The sequence below is a fragment of the Phasianus colchicus genome, chromosome 18 (genome assembly GCF_987193195.1).
Source record: "Phasianus colchicus chromosome 18, bPhaCol1.hap1.1, whole genome shotgun sequence".
Taxonomy (NCBI): Eukaryota; Metazoa; Chordata; class Aves; order Galliformes; family Phasianidae; genus Phasianus; species Phasianus colchicus.
In genome coordinates, this window is record NC_143453.1 from 5,410,975 (window position 1) to 5,430,666 (window position 19,692).

Sequence of the window (19,692 nt, forward strand, 5' to 3'; positions counted from 1 at the left end):
CCAAAGACCATAAAATGTGACAAGGATTGTAATGCAGACTGAAGCTGCCCCTGGGCGTACTGTAATGCATGAAGTCAGCTTGGCTGCTCTCCAAAGGAAGTGAGATCATGGGCAGAAAGCTGCCTGGGAACTGGAGGGGTCACAGGTTTGTCTGGCGTCTTCCCATGCTGAAGGGGGAGTTTTGGATGCATTTCATTGCTTTCCCACTTGATTCCTATAAAAAGAAAGCCTTACGCATAAGCCTGGAGAAGTAGAGTTCTCAAAATTTGATTGGCAAACAAGGGAAAAGAAGGAAAATGATAATGTGATGACATTTTTTTGCCTTTCATGCAATGTCTTATTTGCACATGGAATAATTAGAATTGATCATTTGGATTCTCATCTCCTTGTAGCTAGTGAGGTTGGGCTCCAGGCTGCTGACCTTTCAGCAAATGGGCTCCAAATGTTTATCTCCAGTCTTGGCTCAAGCAAGGTAGGGGCAGGAGTCACAGTGCTTGAACTCAGCTTCTGACTGTGAGAGCAGATAGGAAATCTCTAATCCTCCATCCAAATGAGCAGATATTTTCTCATGTACTTCTTTCATCATCCATTTATTCACTCAGTTCTTTTACTCAGTTGCAGCTGCCCTTCTGCAGGGTCTGTGGCTGCACAAGGCTGACACACAAAGCTGTGGCAATGGGGCTTTGGGGCTGAAACAGCCACGTGGATCCAAGCAGCACTTAGCAGAGCCCCCAGCCCCAGTCAGGAACTCTCTTTCCCTCCTTGGCCTTTCCAGCTGAGGTTTTTTTTTTTCTTTTTGATTCAGCTGCAGTTTTAGCATCCCCTGGGCTCCACTTTCAGAGCCTCCAGTGCAGCTCAGGCTGGCAGTGCTGGTCTCAGTACCTGAGCACTCAGGAACCTGTACCTCAGTGCCCATCTGCCTCATCTTTTCCTCTCCCCTGCTCTGTGTTGCTTTAACCTCACTGTTCCCTAACCTTCCAGCTGTGTTTTGTCCCCCATCAAACAGCAGTCAGAGAGGATGCAGTGGAAAACACAAGGACTCCTTCCTCTGCTAATGATTTCACTTCCCATTGACTGAAGGCTTAAAGAGGAATCTCAGGGCTCACTAAAAACCTGGTGACAATTTAGCCTTCTCCTACAGAAACCTAATACCAGAGCCCTTCCTCTGCCTGCAACCAGGTTGGCTGTAAAATTAGACCTGGCTCCTCAGCATGGCATGCAGCTCTGGAAAGCACCACAAGCTCAGGACTGGGGGATGGTGGGTTTATTTAAACCTTTATCAGATCATGCTATCAGAGAGCGCTCTGCATACACCTGGCACAGCCTCACGGAGAGCAGGCACCTTGTGCTGCCTGGTGTGACCTCTCACAGTTTAGGGAAGCACCTCAGTGCTACAAGCAATAGGAGATGGAATCACTAGCGTGAATTCCTGAAACCCCAAAGCCTCTGAATGTTGGTGCACGTGTCATTTGCTGGCTGCAGAGTGAACAGGAGAGGAAGGGGCCGGCTAGCTGCGGGGAAGGCTGTGCTGCGAGGGCACCAGCCCTGCAGCTGAAGGCGAAGAGAGCAGGTGTGCAGGGCGCACCGCCCGGCTGGGCACGGCCTGGGCACTCGCACAGCAGGCGCGGCGCAGCGCAGCCCCGCACAGAGCCACGTGCACAGCGCGCCCCCGCCCCGCCCCCTGTTGTCCCCTTCTCTCCCCGTGATTGGCTATCTCCGTGGGGGCGTGACCCTCCTCCCCGCCTTCCCTCAGCCACCAGCCAATCGCACTGCCCGCCTCCATTGGCCGCCCTCGCTCGCCCCGCCTTCAGGGGGCGGAACCCCAGGGGCGCTCCCCCTCTCGGCCCGTCACCGTCCGCAGCGGGTCCGTTCCGGGTTGGAGGCCGAGGGCATGAGGCGCGCTCCGATTGGCCAACCCTCGCAGCCCGTCGCGCCGGGATTGGCCGAGAGCAGCTGGCGGGGGCGTGGCGTCGGCGGCCCGCGGGGGGTGCTGTTAAAGGCCCCGCGGCGCGGCCGGGCGCTGTCGCCGTGCGCCATGGCCTACCAGGGCTTGGCGCAGGAGTACCTGGGCATGCCGGCCGTGACGCGCGCCTACACCACGGCCTGTGTGCTTACCACCGCCGCCGTGGTGAGGGCTGGGGGCGCGGGCGCTGGGGTGCTGTGCTGGGGAGGGTGCGGGGCGGCTGGCGCTGCGTGCCTAGCAAGCGGCAGTGGTGGCAGCTGCCCTGCTTGTGTCTCTTAGCAGCTGGAGTTCATCACCCCCTTCCAGCTGTACTTCAACCCCGACCTCATCTTCAGGAAGCTCCAGGTGAGGCTGTGCCCAGGGGCACAGGGCCCTGACCGTGTCCGGAGGGGTTGCTCCAACACTGCAGGAGCTGCCCGCTAGCCTGGCATCACCTTGCTGCAGGATGGAGCTCGCTCCTCCCGGCCTTCCCCTGCTACACTCCATCCTGCCTTTCCCTTTTCCATAGATCAACCCCACCTCATCCCCTGCATCCCTGGGTGAGGTTCTTAGCGGCTTTGCTGGGGCTAGGATAGCTTTGCTGTGGTGTGGGGTGAGCAGTCATGCTTGCTCTGGGTGCTGAACTGTGCTCATTCCATCCTGAAACAGAGTAATCTTCTCCCATCTGGGCTGGTAAAATGTCTATGGGGTGGGGGTCCACGTGTAGATGCGGTTGCACAGTGTGTGGGCTGACCCCACTGCACAGGGCTGTTGTCCATGTGATCAGAGAGAACCACCTGTCCACCCCCTGTTCTCTCTTCTCTTTCAGATATGGAGGCTGATCACCAACTTCCTCTTTTTTGGTCCCCTGGGATTCAGTTTCTTTTTCAACATGATATTTCTGTATCCTTTGGTATCAGTAAGGCTGTCTGCTCCCTTTTTAACATAGCTGTGATGCCCTGCCCCTCCTCCCTTCCACACTGCCCTGTCACACAGCACCCTGGGGCTGTTCCCTGGGTGGTGGTAGCCCTGCTTGTGGCCTCTGCTGTTCCCCCTGCTAGAGGATGAAGCTGCTGGTATGGCTGCTGCAGCAGATGAGTAGCAGCACCACAGCTACCTCAGTGGCATGAGACTGTTCTCCTCTGGTGCTTGTAAACCTGCTCACTGCCTCCTATACTTGCAGTTCCTCATAAGGCCTTGCTGGGGATGCAGGCAGCCAGCTGTTAATTTCCTATACTCCTCCTTTCTCTCCTGCTCTCAGGTACAGGTACTGCCGCATGTTAGAAGAAGGCTCCTTCCGTGGAAGGACAGCTGACTTTGTCTTCATGTTCCTCTTTGGAGGGTTTCTCATGACAGTATCCTTTTGAGCAGGCTGAGGCCCTTTGGACTCTTCTGAGATGCTCTGGGTAGCATGGGGCTCATCTGCCAGCTGTATCCCACACTGCTGTGTGTGGTCTGTAGCAGGCACCTGTCTGTGGGCCAGGTCAGCTGGTTGGGGAAACCCCAGCACCATGGGCTGCAGGCAGGGAGCCTCACTGTGCCCCTCAGCCTGCACTCTTTCTGCCCCATGGGCCTGAAGGGTCTGCCGGGCTGGGTTGGCTGGAGCCTGGCCTGAGCCCAGCCAATGTGTGTGGAGGAGTGGAAGCAAGCCAAAGGAGGAGCTTCTGGTATTTGTTATGTCTGCGAAGTGCTGATGCACCTGGCGTGGGAAGGGCTGCCTAATCCCAGGGGCAGTGCGGCAGCATCTGAAAGCTCTGCATGAAGGAAGCCTCTTGTTCAGCTCTGTGAGGAGCCCTCCAGCTGAGCCAATGACAATGGCAGGGCTGATGTGAAAGGCTGCTCAGTAGGTGTGAAGAGAGTGTAAGGAACTGAAGTAGGGGATGCTGAGCTGTGAGCACAGGGTGCCTGCAGGCCAGCAGTGTGCTGGGCACTGTGAGCCCATCTGTCTCTGCACCTGGCCAATGGCTGAAGAGACTGCCATGTGTCCTGTCCTAAGTTTGTCTTACAGTAACCAAAGTAGTCTGGATAGGAAAAATATCTCCTTCCCAAGCATAAAACGTCTTTGGAATGGCTTGCCTTAGAGCACAGGCTGACACCAGGCCCTTCTCTGAAAGCCTCTTCTGATGGTTGCTTGATGGAGAAGGCCCAGAGCTCCCTGGTCTCTTTTGTTGTAGCAAGCACCTTAAGGAGCAGTTGCTGTAGGTGCCATGCAGTGTATTGTTCTGGGGTGCATGGAGGGAAATAGTGTGGGGGAACATTTGTGCATCTCAACCAGCTCAGGAGCCATCGTGGCTTGGGCGGCATCTTTCATGCCAGTTAGCTGAAACTTCCCTGGCTATATACATCCTGTGCTGCCCAGAGGTGGTGTGCAAGGTAGGTTTTTTCCTTGACTCGGTAGTTCCTAGCTATTTGGCCTCTTTGCCAGCTTGTTTTTCCTGGGCCAGGCTTTTACCATCATGCTGGTGTATGTGTGGAGTCGCAGGAACCCTTACATCCGCATGAACTTCTTCGGGCTCCTTAATTTCCAGGCCCCTTTCTTGCCCTGGGTCCTGATGGGCTTCTCCCTGCTCCTGGGCAATTCCATCATTATTGATTTGCTGGGTAAGTCAGAGCTTGTGGGTAGAGGGGCACTTTGCAGCCATGGCATTCTTCATTCTGCTGAAGCTGTCTTTCTTTCATCTTATTTAAGGTTGTGGGCTTCTTGAAGTGAGCTGGCTGAGTCTGCTGTGGGCCAGGCTTGGGGCTCAGCTCAGCACCTTGTATCTTGCTGCATCTTAGCCAGAGGCAGCAGCTGGGTGTGGTGAGCTCAGCGTGATGCTGGGGCTGTGCATGGTCTCCTGGGCATCTGGTTCTGCCCTGCCTGCCTCTGCACCCATGTAAAGCATGAGCACAGCCAACAACCTGGCTGCTGACATGCAGCTCAGGTGGATCTGATGGGAGCTGTGTGCTGTGGTGGTCTCAAGGGTTCATCCTGCTTAAGCTCCAGCAGCTCTGGTCCAGCAGGCAGAGGAGGCATAGCTGGGCCTGACCTTGGTGGCATCTCTCCCTAGGGATTGCAGTGGGTCATATCTATTATTTCTTGGAAGATGTCTTCCCCAACCAGCCTGGAGGAAAGAAGTTGCTTTTGACTCCCAGCTTCCTGTAAGTAAAACAGATTTTAATTCTTGGGTTTACTATGTTGCTTCCCAGCATGGGTTGCTTCCATAGCAAATGGGTCTGTGGCTCTGTGGGGTAACATAGCTTTGACTGTTAGTCTTGCTGCAGCTTCTGCTACGTTGTGTTAAGCCATAGGACCCACCTGTGTGGTTATAGCACCTGTGCTCAACAATTCAAGCCTTTGCTGCAGAAAGCACTGGCACTTAGCACACTGTATGTGTATGGGGCAGCTACTGTACCATAAGTTTTGCTAGCTGAACTGGAGCCTTATGGAAGTGCTAGATACAGGTAGGATTTTATTTTTCTGAAGTACTTTTGTGGTTTAAGAAGTTAGAATGTGTTCTGCTTAATGTCAGTGATCAAAGCTGTCTTTGAGATTGAGGTATTGTCGTTGTGTGTTGAGCTGAGTGCTTGTGCAGTAGGGCAGTGGTCACAGCACCAAGGCTGCCAGCGCTCAGGAAGTTTGGACAACTCTGAGATATATGATTTGATTTTTAGGCATTCCTGTGTGGAGCTGGGGGTTGGACTCAGTAATCCTTGTGGGTCCTTTCTGGCTTGGGACGTTCTGTGCAGCCAAACCCTGTGAAGGGTTAGGGCATTCTTGAAGGGCTGGGGGTTTTCTTTGTCTTCAGCTCACTTTGTTAACCTGCCTGCTTGATGGGATGCATGTATCCCTTGCCAGGAAGATGGTATTTGACACACCTGAAGAGGATCCAAACTATAACCCCCTCCCTGAGGATCATCCTGAAAACCAACCTGGAGACCAAGACCAGCAGCAGCAGCGTCCACTGTAGCAGAGGACTTGTGTGGCTGGATTCCTCTCTTCTGGCTGGACTTACGCTATGCCCCAGAGATCTCACTGGAATAATACCAGTTGCCATTCTGATGTGTCATGCTTCACTGTTTGTATGGGTGACCCATCTTCCTCTTGTACTAAGTGGCTCTGCAAAGCTTTGCACGTAAGAACTGATGAATCCTTATGGAGGTGTTCTAGGGAGAAGGGTTGGAAGTTATGTGATGGCTCCTCGGCTACCTGGTGGGGATAGGTAACAAATGGGGTGTGAAACCTGTTATTCATTCTCTTGCTGTTGATGGCTTGCTGTATGGCAAGTCACTTCTGGCCTCTGTACAAAGACTGATGCTCTTTGCTCTCACAGTTGTGAGACATCTTTGTGGGCTTTCAACCAATAGTGCACCTTGTCATGGTGTAAGCACAGCCAAGTCTCCCAGGCAAAAACCTACCATAGTGGAATGCAGCTCAACTACTCCCTTCCCTCTGAGTCCCCCACCCTTTTACATTGTTGTTTCCAAAGAGTCTTTACATTAAAGTCTTTATTTTTCAGTTGCGTGTCCATTTCTGCCAGGAGCAGAAGCACCAGGACTCTTCAGGACTTTGCTCAAAACTGCCAGGCTGATTGCTCAGGCTTATTTTTTATTCTTGTGGCAAGGCAAAACTTAGTCTAGTTGGAAGCTTTCCTTCCCCTGCTTCACCCTGCAGGGTGTGAGAAGGGGGGTGAGGTGTGGATGGAGAAAGGGAGGGCCACAAAAGGGATATGGAATGGAGTTGGAAGCTTGTTCTAGTTGGTGACTGAAAGTGGCACTTGATACTAGTAATAAAGGTGGTCTATGCATGCCATGTAATTCCACTCTTGTGGAATCCACCTCTGAATTTTAGAAATTAAACACAAGCAGCTTACTAACTGAATTTGATCATTCTTGCTAGTTTTAGTGCATGTGTGCTTCTACTAGAGACCTCCAAAACATGTACAGTAAATCTGCAGTGTATCTTATGATAGCTCAGTTAATGGCTGTCTGTTCAGCTACGTGCTTGCAAACCACCGCTAAAATTATTAGAGGTGTGAGTAACCAGCAGCCAGGTAAGAATGATACAGAAGCCCTATGGCAATGGAAGGCTGAACCACAGCCATACCACTCACCTCCTTTGCAGGCTTCCCATGAAAACAGTTTGGTAATGGAAAACTTTAACTATTTTGCTGCACTTTGGTTTCTATGTAGGGAAAGAACGATACATGTAGTGATCTTCTAGAAGGTAGAGTGGTACAAGGGGCAAGTGGCTTCAGACTAGACAGGCACCTGCTGTGTGCTTTGTTAACGAGCTCCTGCAGAGCTGGTGTTGTCTTTAGGTAATGCAGAACTGCAACTCTGGAATGCAGAAGTTGGGCTGCACACAGTGGGGGCTGGTTATTAGATTAAACAGGAGAGTGTGCTTACAGGGTGGGAAAGCTGCTCCTTGCTGTTTCCTCATAGTCCTAATGCTCAAAGCAGCCTGTTCTCATCTGTGAGATGGACTTCTGCACTTTGCAGCCTTGCCTCTAGTTTCTTGGAGGGAAAATTCCTATATCTTTTCTGGATCTTGAGAAGCCAAAGGAAGTACTTCTAAACTTGCTACAGAAGCTCACATCCTCATGTGCACTTGTCCATTCTTTTATGCAAAGCTTAGAGTTATTTAACCACAAACTGCTAGGCCTAAGGCTACAGCAGTTTTGTTTGTGTTTTGATCGTGCTCCCTGAAGGGGTTGCTTGCAGAAGAGAAGCCTGATTGTAACAAAAAGAGGCTGAAGTGTTCCCAGAAAGAACTGGAGTCCTTGCATCCACAAGGCAAAACATGTTCTGCATGGAGAACTATCCTTTTGACCCCTGTAATAAGAAAAAATGGATGGAATACCAATCTGGGACAGGAGTCTAGGCTAAGACTGTAATAATATTATTGCTAAATTGCAAATTTTGGGTTTCTGTGTACTAACATCTGGAAGAAGTTCCCTCCCACCCTGGAATCAGAACTAGCTCTGCTATTACTCAAGTCTAAACACGATAAACTAAAGCCAGAAAGTAGTTCTGACTGTACAAGCAGTGTGGGTGGATCAGCAAGGATTGTAAAACCTACTGGCTTTATCATAAAGGTCTTAATGCAGTGTCAGGCTGCCAGCAAAATCCACCCTATTTGCAATAGCTGACAGTTCCTGGCAGCGAAAGGTAGGAACTCTATCAAAGAGCTGGTGGACCTCAGCAGAAGGTAGATTCTAATTAGATTTTTTTTTTTTTAAGGAAGCTTGAATTTTTTTGATCTCATTTCAATGAATTTTTTGTTTTTCAAACATTCCAGGAAAAGACAGATTGTTTCTAGGTTTGCAAAAACCAGATACTGCAGTGCTGAGGGAATTTAGCACCCAAAGTGCATGGTCTTCTGTGTACTGTAACTGGCTGCTCTGTGAGTAAATAATGACCAAAGCAAAGCCCATTACTGAAGGGATGCTGCAGTCTCAGTTACTGAGTGCAGAGACATTATAATCTTCCAGCTGCAGTTTTCACAGGAAAAAAAAAAACAACAAAGGAACATCACCCATCAACACTTATACCCAGAAGTGACTCAGTTGCTATAATAGGACAAAGTGTGAAATTCACTACTTGTTTAAACATACTGAACTCTAGTAGTATGCATTCCTTTTATTTAAAAAGTTGTTCTAGTAGTGCATGTTGCACCTATACAAAAGTATTTTTACACTGTCCACACACAGGTATAGAAGGGCTCCAACAGCTGCCACAAGTCTCAGCTAGATCATGTGCTAATGCAGCATTCTTGGTACGTGGCCTCTAGGCTGAGGGGATGGGGCAGAAGTCAGCAGTACAGGGAACTCTTGGCAAGTGGAATGTGTGTCCCCTAAGGGACAGTAAGACCCCTGCCAATCCTAGATCCACTTGGGGAGAGGAGTAGGGACAAAGTCTGTAGGAAGAGCACCAGTGTCACAACAGGAAGTTTACCAGGCTGGAGCAGTGTTGGCCAAGCGTCTCATGCGCCTAGGAAAACAAAAAGTTACAGTGAGTGCTATGTTACAGACATGTGAAACCTTACTAAAAGTGACACTTTTGGTGAGGTTACCAGAGCTTTGTGATACTTTTTTTTTACTGCCCAAACGTCCTTGGTCACTTGAGTTCCCCTACTTGTAGTGCTACGACACACCATTTTCAGCAACTGCTCTTATGGCAGTTTTGCTCATTAAGTGAGACTGAACCAGTTGCTACTGAGAACTATTCAGATAGTGATAGCTGAGAAGAAAGACAATTAACAATCTGTTAATTAGCAATAAAATATTCCTAGGAGAGAGCTAAGCCAGCATACTTACTGTTCCCACAACACATCTTCTGGAGAATACTAGCAGTTCATTTCTATTGCCAGAAGCAGCTGCAGTTTAACCAAGTAGGAGCAAGTGTTTTTGAGTACTTGCTGAGCACTGCTTAGTGGGGCTCTATGGCAAGCAGAGCTCCTCCTGCAATGACAGATGTGCTCATGTGCCAGCAAACAAGTCAACATTCATCAGGCTGGAGATGAGACCTTGTCTGTCCCTACATGAAACAGCACTTTATCATACATGAAAGGAATCCTTCTGGCAGGATGCTAATCCACATCACAGTGCGTGAAACTCCAATATTTTTGATGAATGCCTTCCTATAGAAACACTTCCCCCGCACAAGCAGAGAGTCCAAGGGGAAGAAAAAAAAAGAGGAAGCTTTGCTTCAAACAGGATATGGCTAAAGTAGACAGTTAAATATTTGTGGAGTAAGGTGATAACAATTTAGTATCCTGAAGCAAAAGGCCTATGAGTTTGTTGTGGTGTGCAAGCTTGAAATCCTGCCAATTGGCACTCAGCAGAGAAAGAAAAACATTAAAGCTTTTAAACTTCTGTCTTAGGGACAGGCTAGAATGAGAACTGAACTAGGGGCAGCACCTTGTATTTCTATCCTGGTCTCTGATCTTCTTCTCCATCTCAGCATCTGTGAGGGTTTCCAGAAGAGGGCACCACTGGTCAGCATCCCCTGTGTTGCGAATCGCGATTTCCACAGTCGGCAAAGGGTTTTCACTGCAGCAGCAGGGCAGAAGTCAAAGCAACATTCATCAGTGCTAACAGTCCACTCCTCTGGGTTATCAGCCCAGGTGCAAGACACAAGCACAGCAGATCATTTTAAGTGTTTCAGGCTTAAGCACTCACTCAGCCCCCCTGAACACAGTCTGGTTCTCAGAACAGGGGCAGTTACCACCTCAAGGAGACCAATTGTTACCAACTCTACAACCACCAGAGAGGATAGACATCAAAACGACTGGGGCATAAGTTCTCTCCTATTAAGGCTGTTATGTATTTGGCTGTCAGTGTTCAAATGGAGTAAGCACAGGCAACATTTGTATCAGTTTATTAACGTGGGGAGGATGTCTTCCTTGAGCAGTAAGAGGGACTATTAACAGGGCTCTTCAACTAGCTTTCCAATTCTGCAGCTCTAACTTCCTAGCTGTAGCTTGCCTACTACACCTCCAGCAGCTCTTCCCAGCACAGGAGCATGACAGGATGGGAACCTGACAGTGGAACAAGGACTTTCTCCCCACTGCCATGGCAAAGGCTCTTTTTTGAGGACCTGCTGTTGTATCCGCAGACTGAGATTAATCCCAGCACAGAAACATAGGGCTGTGTCACAGATCACCAGATTGCTCCTCAGGGATCTGTCTGTCCTGAACAGCTGCATTATCACATGCATAAAAATGTTTACTCCTTCACTAGTGACTTTTCAGCAAAAGTCAACAGGAACTTTACAGGAGTAGCTTCCCAAACATTGAGGGTGGAGCTGGAAGCTCAGAATAAATACAAAGGAGCCTCAGAATGTAAATGTTTGCTTTGAATTCTAGAAAGCAGCTCAGCACAAGTGTGTGTGTGAATGTGTACGTGTTTGTGAACGTGTGAGCCCTCACACAGGTGTGTGTGCAGATCCCAGAAACGTGCCCCCACCAGGATCCCAGCACTGATGCTCAGCCATCTCATTCACCATGGGAGCAAAGTCTGCATCAACGCTGTTAAAAGAAAAATGAATCCAACGCCTTTGGTATCTGATCTTGGGAGGAAACCTTGGTCAAATCTGCCTCCAATATTGCTGATATCCACTAAAGCAACACTTGAAACAGGAAATTCATCTTAGCCACAAAATGTTGCAAATTCCAGGCTAACTGCTAGATCCTGACTTAAGCATGGTAAATGAGATTGAGAACATGCTATCAGCAATGAGCATCCACTAGAAATAAATAGGGGCTGGAAAGCCAGCTCATGAGCATTGATAACATGCAAGCCAACTCAGATACCACATTTCTGTAGGGTAGAATTAGAGAAAATGAAAAATCCTCCCTCATCTCCTAAACTTCATTGTAGGATAACTCCCCCTCCTTTATTTTTTAAACAAGAGGTGCTGGCAGAATGACTGAAAGGCACTGTCAGCTGCAGCATTCCCAGTGGAGCACTGCACTGCTTCTGCTCCTCTGGAGCAGCATCACGAGCACAGCAGTGCAGCCAAGAGGGCAGGGACAGGTCTTCCTCTGCCAAGGGCAATTCCTCAGACATACAGATTTGATGTTCAAGGGAACATCATTCTGCTTTTGAAGGCAAAAGTCTGGGTATGAAACACTGTGTGCTGCCCTTAGAAACATCTCAGCACTGAGGCAGGAAATGTTCAGTACACCATCACCCTGAAAATGACAACTGCATTGTTACCAACCACTTCCAATCCTGTCACTTCCATTGGGTTCTCAGGCTCCCATTGTTTTGCAGGGAGAAGCCAACTGTCCTGGAGTTCATCAACTGAAGGACAGTTTCATCTCTCCCTCTAATGACTAAGATGCACATGACTTCTCAAATCTCCAATTCCTGGAGATTTTATGGTTCTTTTGATACATCTACAGCACTCTTTCCTTACATCGTCGGAATAAATTTGGAGCAACCATTACTCCTGTGGTTTGGGAATTCAGGAACTAACCAACCACAAAACCCAAACATCATTAATCACAGGAAGGTTTCAAAAGTATTCCTTTGCAGGAAGAAAAGAGGGAAGAGGAGGACATGTTTGTACTATGACAAAAAAAGCAAGTCTTAAATTAGGTGTTTTTTGCCACTGAATGGTTCATGGCTACATACTTCGTTCTCTGTGCTTTCCTTCCTTGTTTTTAATTCTCCCCCTTAAAAAATTGCAACAGTCTAAAGGCGGCCTGGAATCTACCTATTTGAGCTACCCCTAAAAGGAAGCTCAAATAGGTAGCACTTCAGTAACCATGGCCAGATACACGTTTTTACACATATAAAGTACATGTGTAAAGCAGCAGGGAAGAAGAGGCAGTACTAGAAGCATCGTACTGCTGACTGCCCTTCAGGTTCCCACCAATTCTCAGCAACACGTACCCTCGGCTCTAGCAGTTTCATTTGGTCCCACATGGATCTGAAAAAATCAATCTACTGTCATGGATAGGAAGGTAGAAGTCAACTCCCTAGCTCCAAGAGAAGTTTAACTTCCATGTGAACCACATTAGGGATTAGCTGCAAGCTTCCTTGAACTGACCTCTACAAAACCGGTGCCAGCAGCACCTTTCTCCCACCTCTGCAATACATCACTTGCTGAACTCTCAAACTTCCTCACGTGTCACCATGGCCTGAGGTCAAAAAACCCAGCAGCACGCATTAAGGAACATTTAACAGACTGCAAACTCAGCAACATATGGAGGATAACATCCGTACAGTAAATTGCCACAGAACACTGCAAAGCACAACTGGGAATAATTAGGAGACAAGTTACAAAGCTGACTAATCAAACCTGACACTGCTGCATTCCAGCTATGAGAATGACCTGTGATCAACTTTAACTTCAGCCAGGGTAGAGAGCTATGGTGTCAATCAGTCTTAGCTCAGAAGACCAAAGCTTGGCCCAAGTCAGGCAGAGCTGATGAGACAGAAACGTATCTGAGGATCATCATGTGCAGACATTAAAAGAAGAAGGCACAAAGTATTCTGCCACTGTTAATTAGAACAGCCTTTCATTCTGTAGCAAAAGCTGATTTCATTGATATTTGGTCCTGGGACATACTACACCCACCACAAAAAGATCTCTAAGCAAAAGCACAAGCTGGTTGAGAGGCACCAGGATTTACTACAGAACAAAATACACCAGGCACTAGATCAAAATGCTTCATTTCTTCACCAGTCAGGCGGCCAGCAACAAGCAAAGGGCCATGCCTGAGCAAGACATGACTGCAAACATGTCACTAGACACACTTAGAGTGCTTTGGTTAGATCCACTACTAACATTTCTGTTATCCAGAGGAGTCCATCCATTTCATACAAGCAATACTCTTACAGCTCACCAGTAACACCTAGCCATCCTATGATGTGACTCACTTGCCACTTCAAGACAGGCAACCATCCAAAACAGTGAGGAGAAATGAAACCATCTGAACTGCTAACCTTCCACAAACAGTGGTCTTTAAATAATGCCAGATCTGGGGATTGCCAGTTGATGAAACATACAAAAGGATGTCCAAGAAATAAAAAAATCTTTACTTGCACCCTTCTTCTTTTTCATCTAATAAACTTGTTGAAAAGGAAGACAGTTGTATGGGCATATGAACATGAGAAATCAAACACTTCTACCATCCAAAAATAATGTAAGAACTATAGAGTGGGTACAATCCACGAGAACCAATTTCAAATTAAGCTTTCTACATTGCATCAGCTGTTCAAGATTTATTGCTGCTAACAGCCATGAAGTTAGAGCACATCTACACCCATGCCAGAAAGATAACAGCTCTGTACCTGAAGGCATATGTCTTCTGATGCCAGCTCAGCTGTCCCCGGATGCTGTAGGCAATAGTAGTGACAAACTCCCCACCCAGGCCAAGCTCTGAGCACAGCTTCAAGGCAAACTTCTCTGGTGAATTCTCCTTCTCTGACATGTCCCATTCAAACTGGTCTACAAGGGAGATGTTCCCTACGTGGATGTTTAGCTGGAGACAAGGGAAGAGACAAGTCATTCATTTCTCAAAGACAAAATCTAACCTGGACACAGGACTGGAATTAGAAACTCCTAGGTTTTGATGGAAGTCCTGTACTATTCCTCCCCCCTAAAAAAAAATAGAGAAATGCAAATGGCTCAGCTCTCATTCTAGTGCATCCCTGTAATTACCTTAATAATAACGCGTTGGTCTGACTGATCCTCTAGGATGCTGTCAGTTGGGTACGATTCGATCTGTTGTCGGATGGCAGAGGCAATAGCAGGGACAAAGGTCAGAGGATTCAAATCCAGGTCATCACAAAGAATCTCTGAGAACATTTCTGGGGTCATCAGCTTTTCTGATACAGAATAAGAACAAAAAGACTTATTTCTCAGCCACCAATATCTGCCACTTACAGAATACACAAAATTAAGATCTTTGCCTGAAAAAGGGAATCCTAAATGCATCACCTTTTGCTGTTAAAACAGTGCTTTGTTTCGGGGTTGTACACATGTACACACTGACTTGACTTTCTTATTTCACAAAGAATGCAGCAATTGTCTATTAATCCACATACATTAAGGAGCCATACACATTAACTGTTTGGTATAATCTTGGCTGACATTTCCATTAGGCTGCTGAACTGATGAAGTGGATCAGAATAGGCCTGTCTAACTTTTCAGATTACAGGCATCCACGAATTACTGCAAGCCATGGAAGTGTCAGGGATCTGCTAAGAGCCATGAGAGCTGAATACAACACATCAAAGTAGAAGAGCTTTAAAGCTTTTCCTCTATGGGGCAAAGACCTGCTTGTTCTCTCTTTGTATTTGTTGATGAATGCAACTATATGTCTCTAGCCGCAGGAAACTCTCCTTCCTACATACCATTCATGTTCCATGTAAATGCATCTCTGAGTTTCTGCCCATCAATTTCCATGTCGAGCCTGATTGGAACCAGAACCTCTGGCTGGGATGCGTTTTCATGGATGACTGCTGGGTCATGGTCATCAAAGCTAGAACAAAGAGCAACACCACAGCACATGGAATAGAAAATGATACATCTGGCGTGCATAGAAGGTGCTTTTTATTGTTACCAATCCCTATACTTCAACGCCCCACTTATTAGACATACTCCTCAACACAAAGTTACAAGGCCATGGCAACCACCTCTCTATTAGAGCAGTCCCCTGCAGTGTGTCATGTTGGTAACTGTTTCCACTTTTCTGAAGAAGGAAGCTGCCTTACCACAGAGGGAAAGTCCTCTTCTTGTCCCTGCCCATGCGATTTCTGTTAATTGTTGTTGAGCATGGCACTGCATCCAGGTGATGAGAGCTGTTGGGCAGTGTCGGCACCCACTGGTTGTTCCTCTTTGCCTTCTGTTCTCTGGAGAATGAGACTCTGTGTTAACCTGCAGGCTTTGAATACCACTGCCACTATTTTTAAGAATAGTATCATAAATTACGAGCTCCTCCCTAATGACAGGTGGACTGAGAACTCATATTCCACACTACCTCCTTCAAAGTCCATTCTCCAGCTCACAACTATCCATCGTATATGGATCCAGGTGTACCACTGTAAATACAAGGTTCATATTTGGATTTCCTGTCTATATTTACAGAGGGACTGCTGAGAAATGCGACATCTCCAGCAAAAAGTACGTGCAGAAAGTGTTCTCCAAAACATCTGTTACAGTTGGAATGCAGTAATTGCAAAATGAGCTGTATCATCAAACACTAATGTTTTTCTTCCCGTAATACGTGGGCAACAACCCAATCCTTACAACTTGGAGATCTTCATTTGCCCAACAATGCAAATATCTGCTAGCACAGACTTGCAAGCACCCCCTGCAAACTGCCCTGGGTTTATGTGATTTCTATTGGGACAGGACAGTGCTTCCAGTCCACGCTGACACATTCCAGCAACTTCATTGTGACCCTGGCCCTCACCAACACTGGTTACCTGAGGTAGGTTGGAGGTTCTGTGCTGATAGACACTGCCTTGTATTTCTCATCATTTCCATCCAAGATCTCTTCCACTTCAGAGGCCTTTAACAGTGTCACACTGGTGGCTAATGTTGTATATCCATGATCTATTACCAGGAAAGATGCCATTAATTAATTAATTAATTAATAATTAATGAAAAAGCATTACATAGCATATGGCACAAACAAGCTGAATAGCGAAAATCCCCCTCTGTCAGTGCAGGCGGGACTAGAAAAAAACATCATTTTAAAACTGTTTAAGTCCTCCTAAATAGTAAATAAGCTGACAAGTAATGTGCTTTCACATAAGGGGAGAAAAAAAAACAATTCCTACCCTATATTACCCTGTACTATCACATCATTTAGCTCTGCACACCTACAGTCTGCCACAATGATGCAAAATCTCTTCCACAGCCTTTGGGAGGAAAAGCCCAGAAAACTGTAATTCCTCAGTGGACTTAAAGGTTGGAAATGGAGATGTAACACTCAATGGAAAAGCGAGTGGCTGAGCAGACACATCAGATATTAATAAAAGCTAAGCCACGGAGTACAAACTCTTAAGACTTGGAAAAGTGAGCAAACTTCAGGACAGAACTTGCTGAATTGCACAGACCATCTGCATCCAAGAACCCATTAATGTTCTGAGAAAGAAAAGTTCAGCATGTGATGACAATGCATAATTGGAAGACCACAGGGAGAGATCAGAGGGTGAGATGTTAATATATACTGTAATAACACTAAAGGTCATGGCAGAGATTATTCCTGCAGCACAGCTAAGAATAACACAAAAATCAGACTTACATCTTCTGGGACTGTGAGACCGCTGATTTTCTGTTGGAAAAGAAAGAAAACAGCAATGGGTCAGCAGGATGTTAGAAGAAGGAGGCCTAAGTATAGAATGAACCACTTCTCTTTATTATGCCTTAGCCTGAGGAACATATGACAAGTTACACTGCTAATGAATATAAGTACTTACTAAAGGTCTCCCATCAAAAATAATACCAGGGTGGATGTGTTCTCACTGTGGCGGCAACATTAGTAGAAACGCAGTACAAATTCTGGGAGTCATAAACATATGAAGTGCATGCTTTCAATGGGCTAAGGGACAGAACCACCTCTCTTCACTAATAAAACTCCCTTCTGGAATATGGTATTTATCTTGAGGTGTGACTTTTGCATTGCAATGCAGCCAACTCCAGGACACATATTTTGCAGAACACTCCATCACTGAGGCAATCTGAAGTGATTAGCAAAGCCCTAAAGGTACACAAGCTTCTGAGCCTATAGAGACGGTTCTTCAAGCCAGTCATTTAGTCTGGGAGCATTTACTCATCTTTTTACCATGTGAAGATGCCACTATCTTCTTCCTTTCTTCCACTGTGGCCAGTCGTCTCCAGAGCGAGGGGTACCTCTTGTACAGTGAGCCCCGGAACATACGCAGGTAGTTCCCCACCTAGAAAAACAAAGATATGACCTGGAATCATATTCCATTTAAAGAAATGCTTATCAGAAGCTGAAACAAATCATAGAATCACAGAATCACTGAGGTTGGAAAAGACCCACAGGATCATCCAGTCCAACCATTCACCCATCACCAATGGTTCTCGCTAAACCACGTCCCTCAACACAACATCCAAACGTTCCTTGAACACCTCCAGGGTCGGTGACTCCACCACCTCCCTGGGCAGCCCATTCCAGTGCCTGACCACCCTTTCAGAGAAGTAGTATTTCCTACTGTCCAGCCTGAACCTTCCCTGGCGCAGCTTGAAGCCATTCCCTCTAGTCCTATCACCAGTTACATGAGAGAAGAGGCCGACCCCCAGCTCACCACAACCTCCCTTCAGGTAGTTATAGAGAGCAATAAGGTCTCCCCTGAGCCTTCTCTTCTCTAGACTGAACATTCCCAGCTCCCTCAGCTGCTCCTTGTAAGACCTGTGCTCCAGACCCCTCACCAGCTTAGTTGCCCTTCTCTGAACACGTTCCAGGGCCTCGATGTCTTTCTTACAGCGAGGAGCCCAAAACAGGACACAGTACTCGACGTGCAGCCTCACCAGTGCTGAGTACAGGGGGACAATGACTTCCCTGTTCCTGCTGGTCACACTATTTCTGATACAAGCCAGGATGCCATTGGCCTTCTTGGCCACCTGGGCACACTGCTGGCTCATGTTCAGTCTAGCATCAATCAATACCCCCAGGTCCATTTCCTCTACACAGTCTTCCAGCCACTCTGCCCCAAGCCTGTAGCGCTGCCTGGGATTATTGTGGCCAAAGTGCAAGACCCAGCATTTGGTCTTGTTGAATCTCATTCCATTGGCTTCAGCCCAGCTATCCAGCCTATCCAGATCCCTCTGTAGGGCCTCACTACCCTCAGGCAGATCGACACTTCCAGCCAGCTTGGTGTCATCTGCAAACTTACTGAGGGTGCCTCAATGCCCTCATCCAGGTCATCAATAAGATATTAAACAGGACATCCTCTGTAATGATAACAGCGACCTCAAAAATTCTCCCAAGAGGATTTTTTTAATGTTTTTCATAATTCACTATATCAGGTTTGGCATCATAAAGCACAATTTTTGGCATGAGATAGAAAGCATAGCTCTTATCAGCACTTCACTATCACAGAGTCACAGAATGGCCAGGATTGGAAGGGACCTCAAAGATCATGAATCTCCAACCCCCCTGCCACATGCAGGGCCACCAACCTCCCCATTTAATATTAAACCAGGCTGCCCAGAGCCCTATCCAACCTGTCAACACCTCCAGGGATGGGACATCCACACCCTCTCTGGGCAGCTGTTCCAGCACCTCACCACTCTCTCTGTAAACCTAATCTAGTTTGATAAGAAACTCCAACTCATTGACAAAAATCCATTTTCTTGTATTTTTGAACAATTTAACATTGACTTTGCTGTATCAACGCAGTGCTCAGTAGGGATTTAACCCAGCAGCATCCCTTTTCCCAGACACCACTGGGATACCTCAGATACCCGCACTCCTGCCATGTCCTTTAAATCCTTGCAATACTCAGGATGTGATCTCTGCCTCCTCCAGGCTTGCTGAACACCTGCAAAGCAGTTCTGCTCTCCTCAGCACAACATTCTCGCTGCAAGCCAGCAGGGCAGGCTCCAGCCAGGCTTGCTAGACAACAGGATGAGTTGTAGGCTCTGAAAGCGGACTTCTAGACTGGTGCTCTGCTTGTAGAGTGCTTACAGTCCACAAAGGGGCTCACATTCCTCGTCAGACAGGACTCATTTTGACCTTACCATCTTTCAGGCCATTTTTAATTGCACCTCTGCCCTACGGCGCTCACCAGCAGACAGCAGGGCACAGGAAGGCGATCCCTCCTCCTCCACGTGCCTCGTACGGCACGCAAGGCCCGACCGCCCGCAGCTACGGCTCTTTTCAGCCGCACATTTCCCACGCTATCATTGCAGCAAAGGCCCTCTGCTCCCACACAGCTCAGCTCATCCCTCAGCCTCACCCTCCCCCCCCGACCCCCGCCATTGTCCGCACCTCGGAGCCGATCATATAGAACTCTCCGTCCTCCTCCAGCTGGAACTTAACAGGCTTCTGCCCAAAGGTTTTGCTCAGCGCCATCATCATCATCGCGGCGGCCTGGCGGGGCTCCGGCGGCGCTGAGAGGAGCGGGGCGCAGCGGGAGGGGCAGCGCCGCGGCCTACTCTGTTGCTGCTCTGCGCATGCGCCGGGCGCCGCCCCGCGCGCTCGTTCCCGCCCGCTCGTTCCCGCCCACCCGGCGCGCGGCGGCGGCGCTGAGGGGAGGCGGGCGGCAGGTAGAAAAGAG

At 47.9% G+C, this 19,692-nt stretch overlaps 2 protein-coding genes across 4 annotated transcripts; one reads left to right on the plus strand and one right to left on the minus strand.

Moving 5' to 3' along the window:
- The first annotated feature begins 1,964 nt into the window (after window positions 1-1,964).
- LOC116228492 (derlin-2-like) lies at window positions 1,965-5,984 on the plus strand. 3 transcript variants are annotated; one of them, XM_031592368.2, is made up of 7 exons: window positions 1,965-2,128; window positions 2,246-2,308; window positions 2,772-2,845; window positions 3,204-3,297; window positions 4,348-4,543; window positions 4,993-5,083; window positions 5,781-5,984. In XM_031592368.2, the coding sequence occupies exons 1-7, from the start codon at window positions 2,036-2,038 to the stop codon at window positions 5,890-5,892; spliced, it is 723 nt and encodes a 240-aa protein (XP_031448228.1). In that variant the 5' UTR covers window positions 1,965-2,035; the 3' UTR covers window positions 5,893-5,984. The 3 variants fall into 3 exon arrangements, with proteins under 3 accessions (XP_031448228.1, XP_031448229.1, XP_031448227.1); XM_031592367.2 differs by having other exon boundaries at window positions 1,969-2,128; window positions 2,243-2,308; XM_031592369.2 differs by lacking the exon at window positions 2,246-2,308.
- A 2,561-nt stretch (window positions 5,985-8,545) lies between these two features.
- SMARCB1 (SWI/SNF related BAF chromatin remodeling complex subunit B1) lies at window positions 8,546-19,599 on the minus strand. Its single transcript, XM_031592349.2, has 10 exons — window positions 19,404-19,599; window positions 17,232-17,343; window positions 16,692-16,721; window positions 15,868-15,997; window positions 15,154-15,291; window positions 14,794-14,921; window positions 14,099-14,265; window positions 13,729-13,919; window positions 9,844-9,975; window positions 8,546-8,914 (listed from the first exon to the last, which is right to left on the minus strand). Exons 1-10 carry the CDS (start codon window positions 19,494-19,496, stop codon window positions 8,875-8,877), a joined length of 1,161 nt encoding a protein of 386 aa, XP_031448209.1. The 5' UTR covers window positions 19,497-19,599; the 3' UTR covers window positions 8,546-8,874.
- Between the last annotated feature and the right edge of the window lie 93 nt (window positions 19,600-19,692).

Bases quoted from the DNA above. Each gene is read 5' to 3' on its own strand.
- LOC116228492 (XM_031592367.2), top strand. From the start codon at position 2,036: ATGGCCTACCAGGGCTTGGCGCAGGAGTACCTGGGCATGCCGGCCGTG. The intron at 2,129-2,242 runs GTGAGGGCTGGG...TGTGTCTCTTAG, and splicing joins TGCTTACCACCGCCGCCGTG to CAGCTGGAGTTCATCACCCC. The intron at 3,298-4,347 runs GTATCCTTTTGA...GGTAGTTCCTAG, and splicing joins TTGGAGGGTTTCTCATGACA to CTATTTGGCCTCTTTGCCAG.
- SMARCB1 (XM_031592349.2), bottom strand. From the start codon at position 19,496: ATGATGATGATGGCGCTGAGCAAAACCTTTGGGCAGAAGCCTGTTAAG. The intron at 16,722-17,231 runs GTAAAAAGATGA...CTTTTCCAACAG, and splicing joins GATAGTGGCATCTTCACATG to AAAATCAGCGGTCTCACAGT. The intron at 13,920-14,098 runs GTAATTACAGGG...CCTTGTCTCCAG, and splicing joins ACCAACGCGTTATTATTAAG to CTAAACATCCACGTAGGGAA.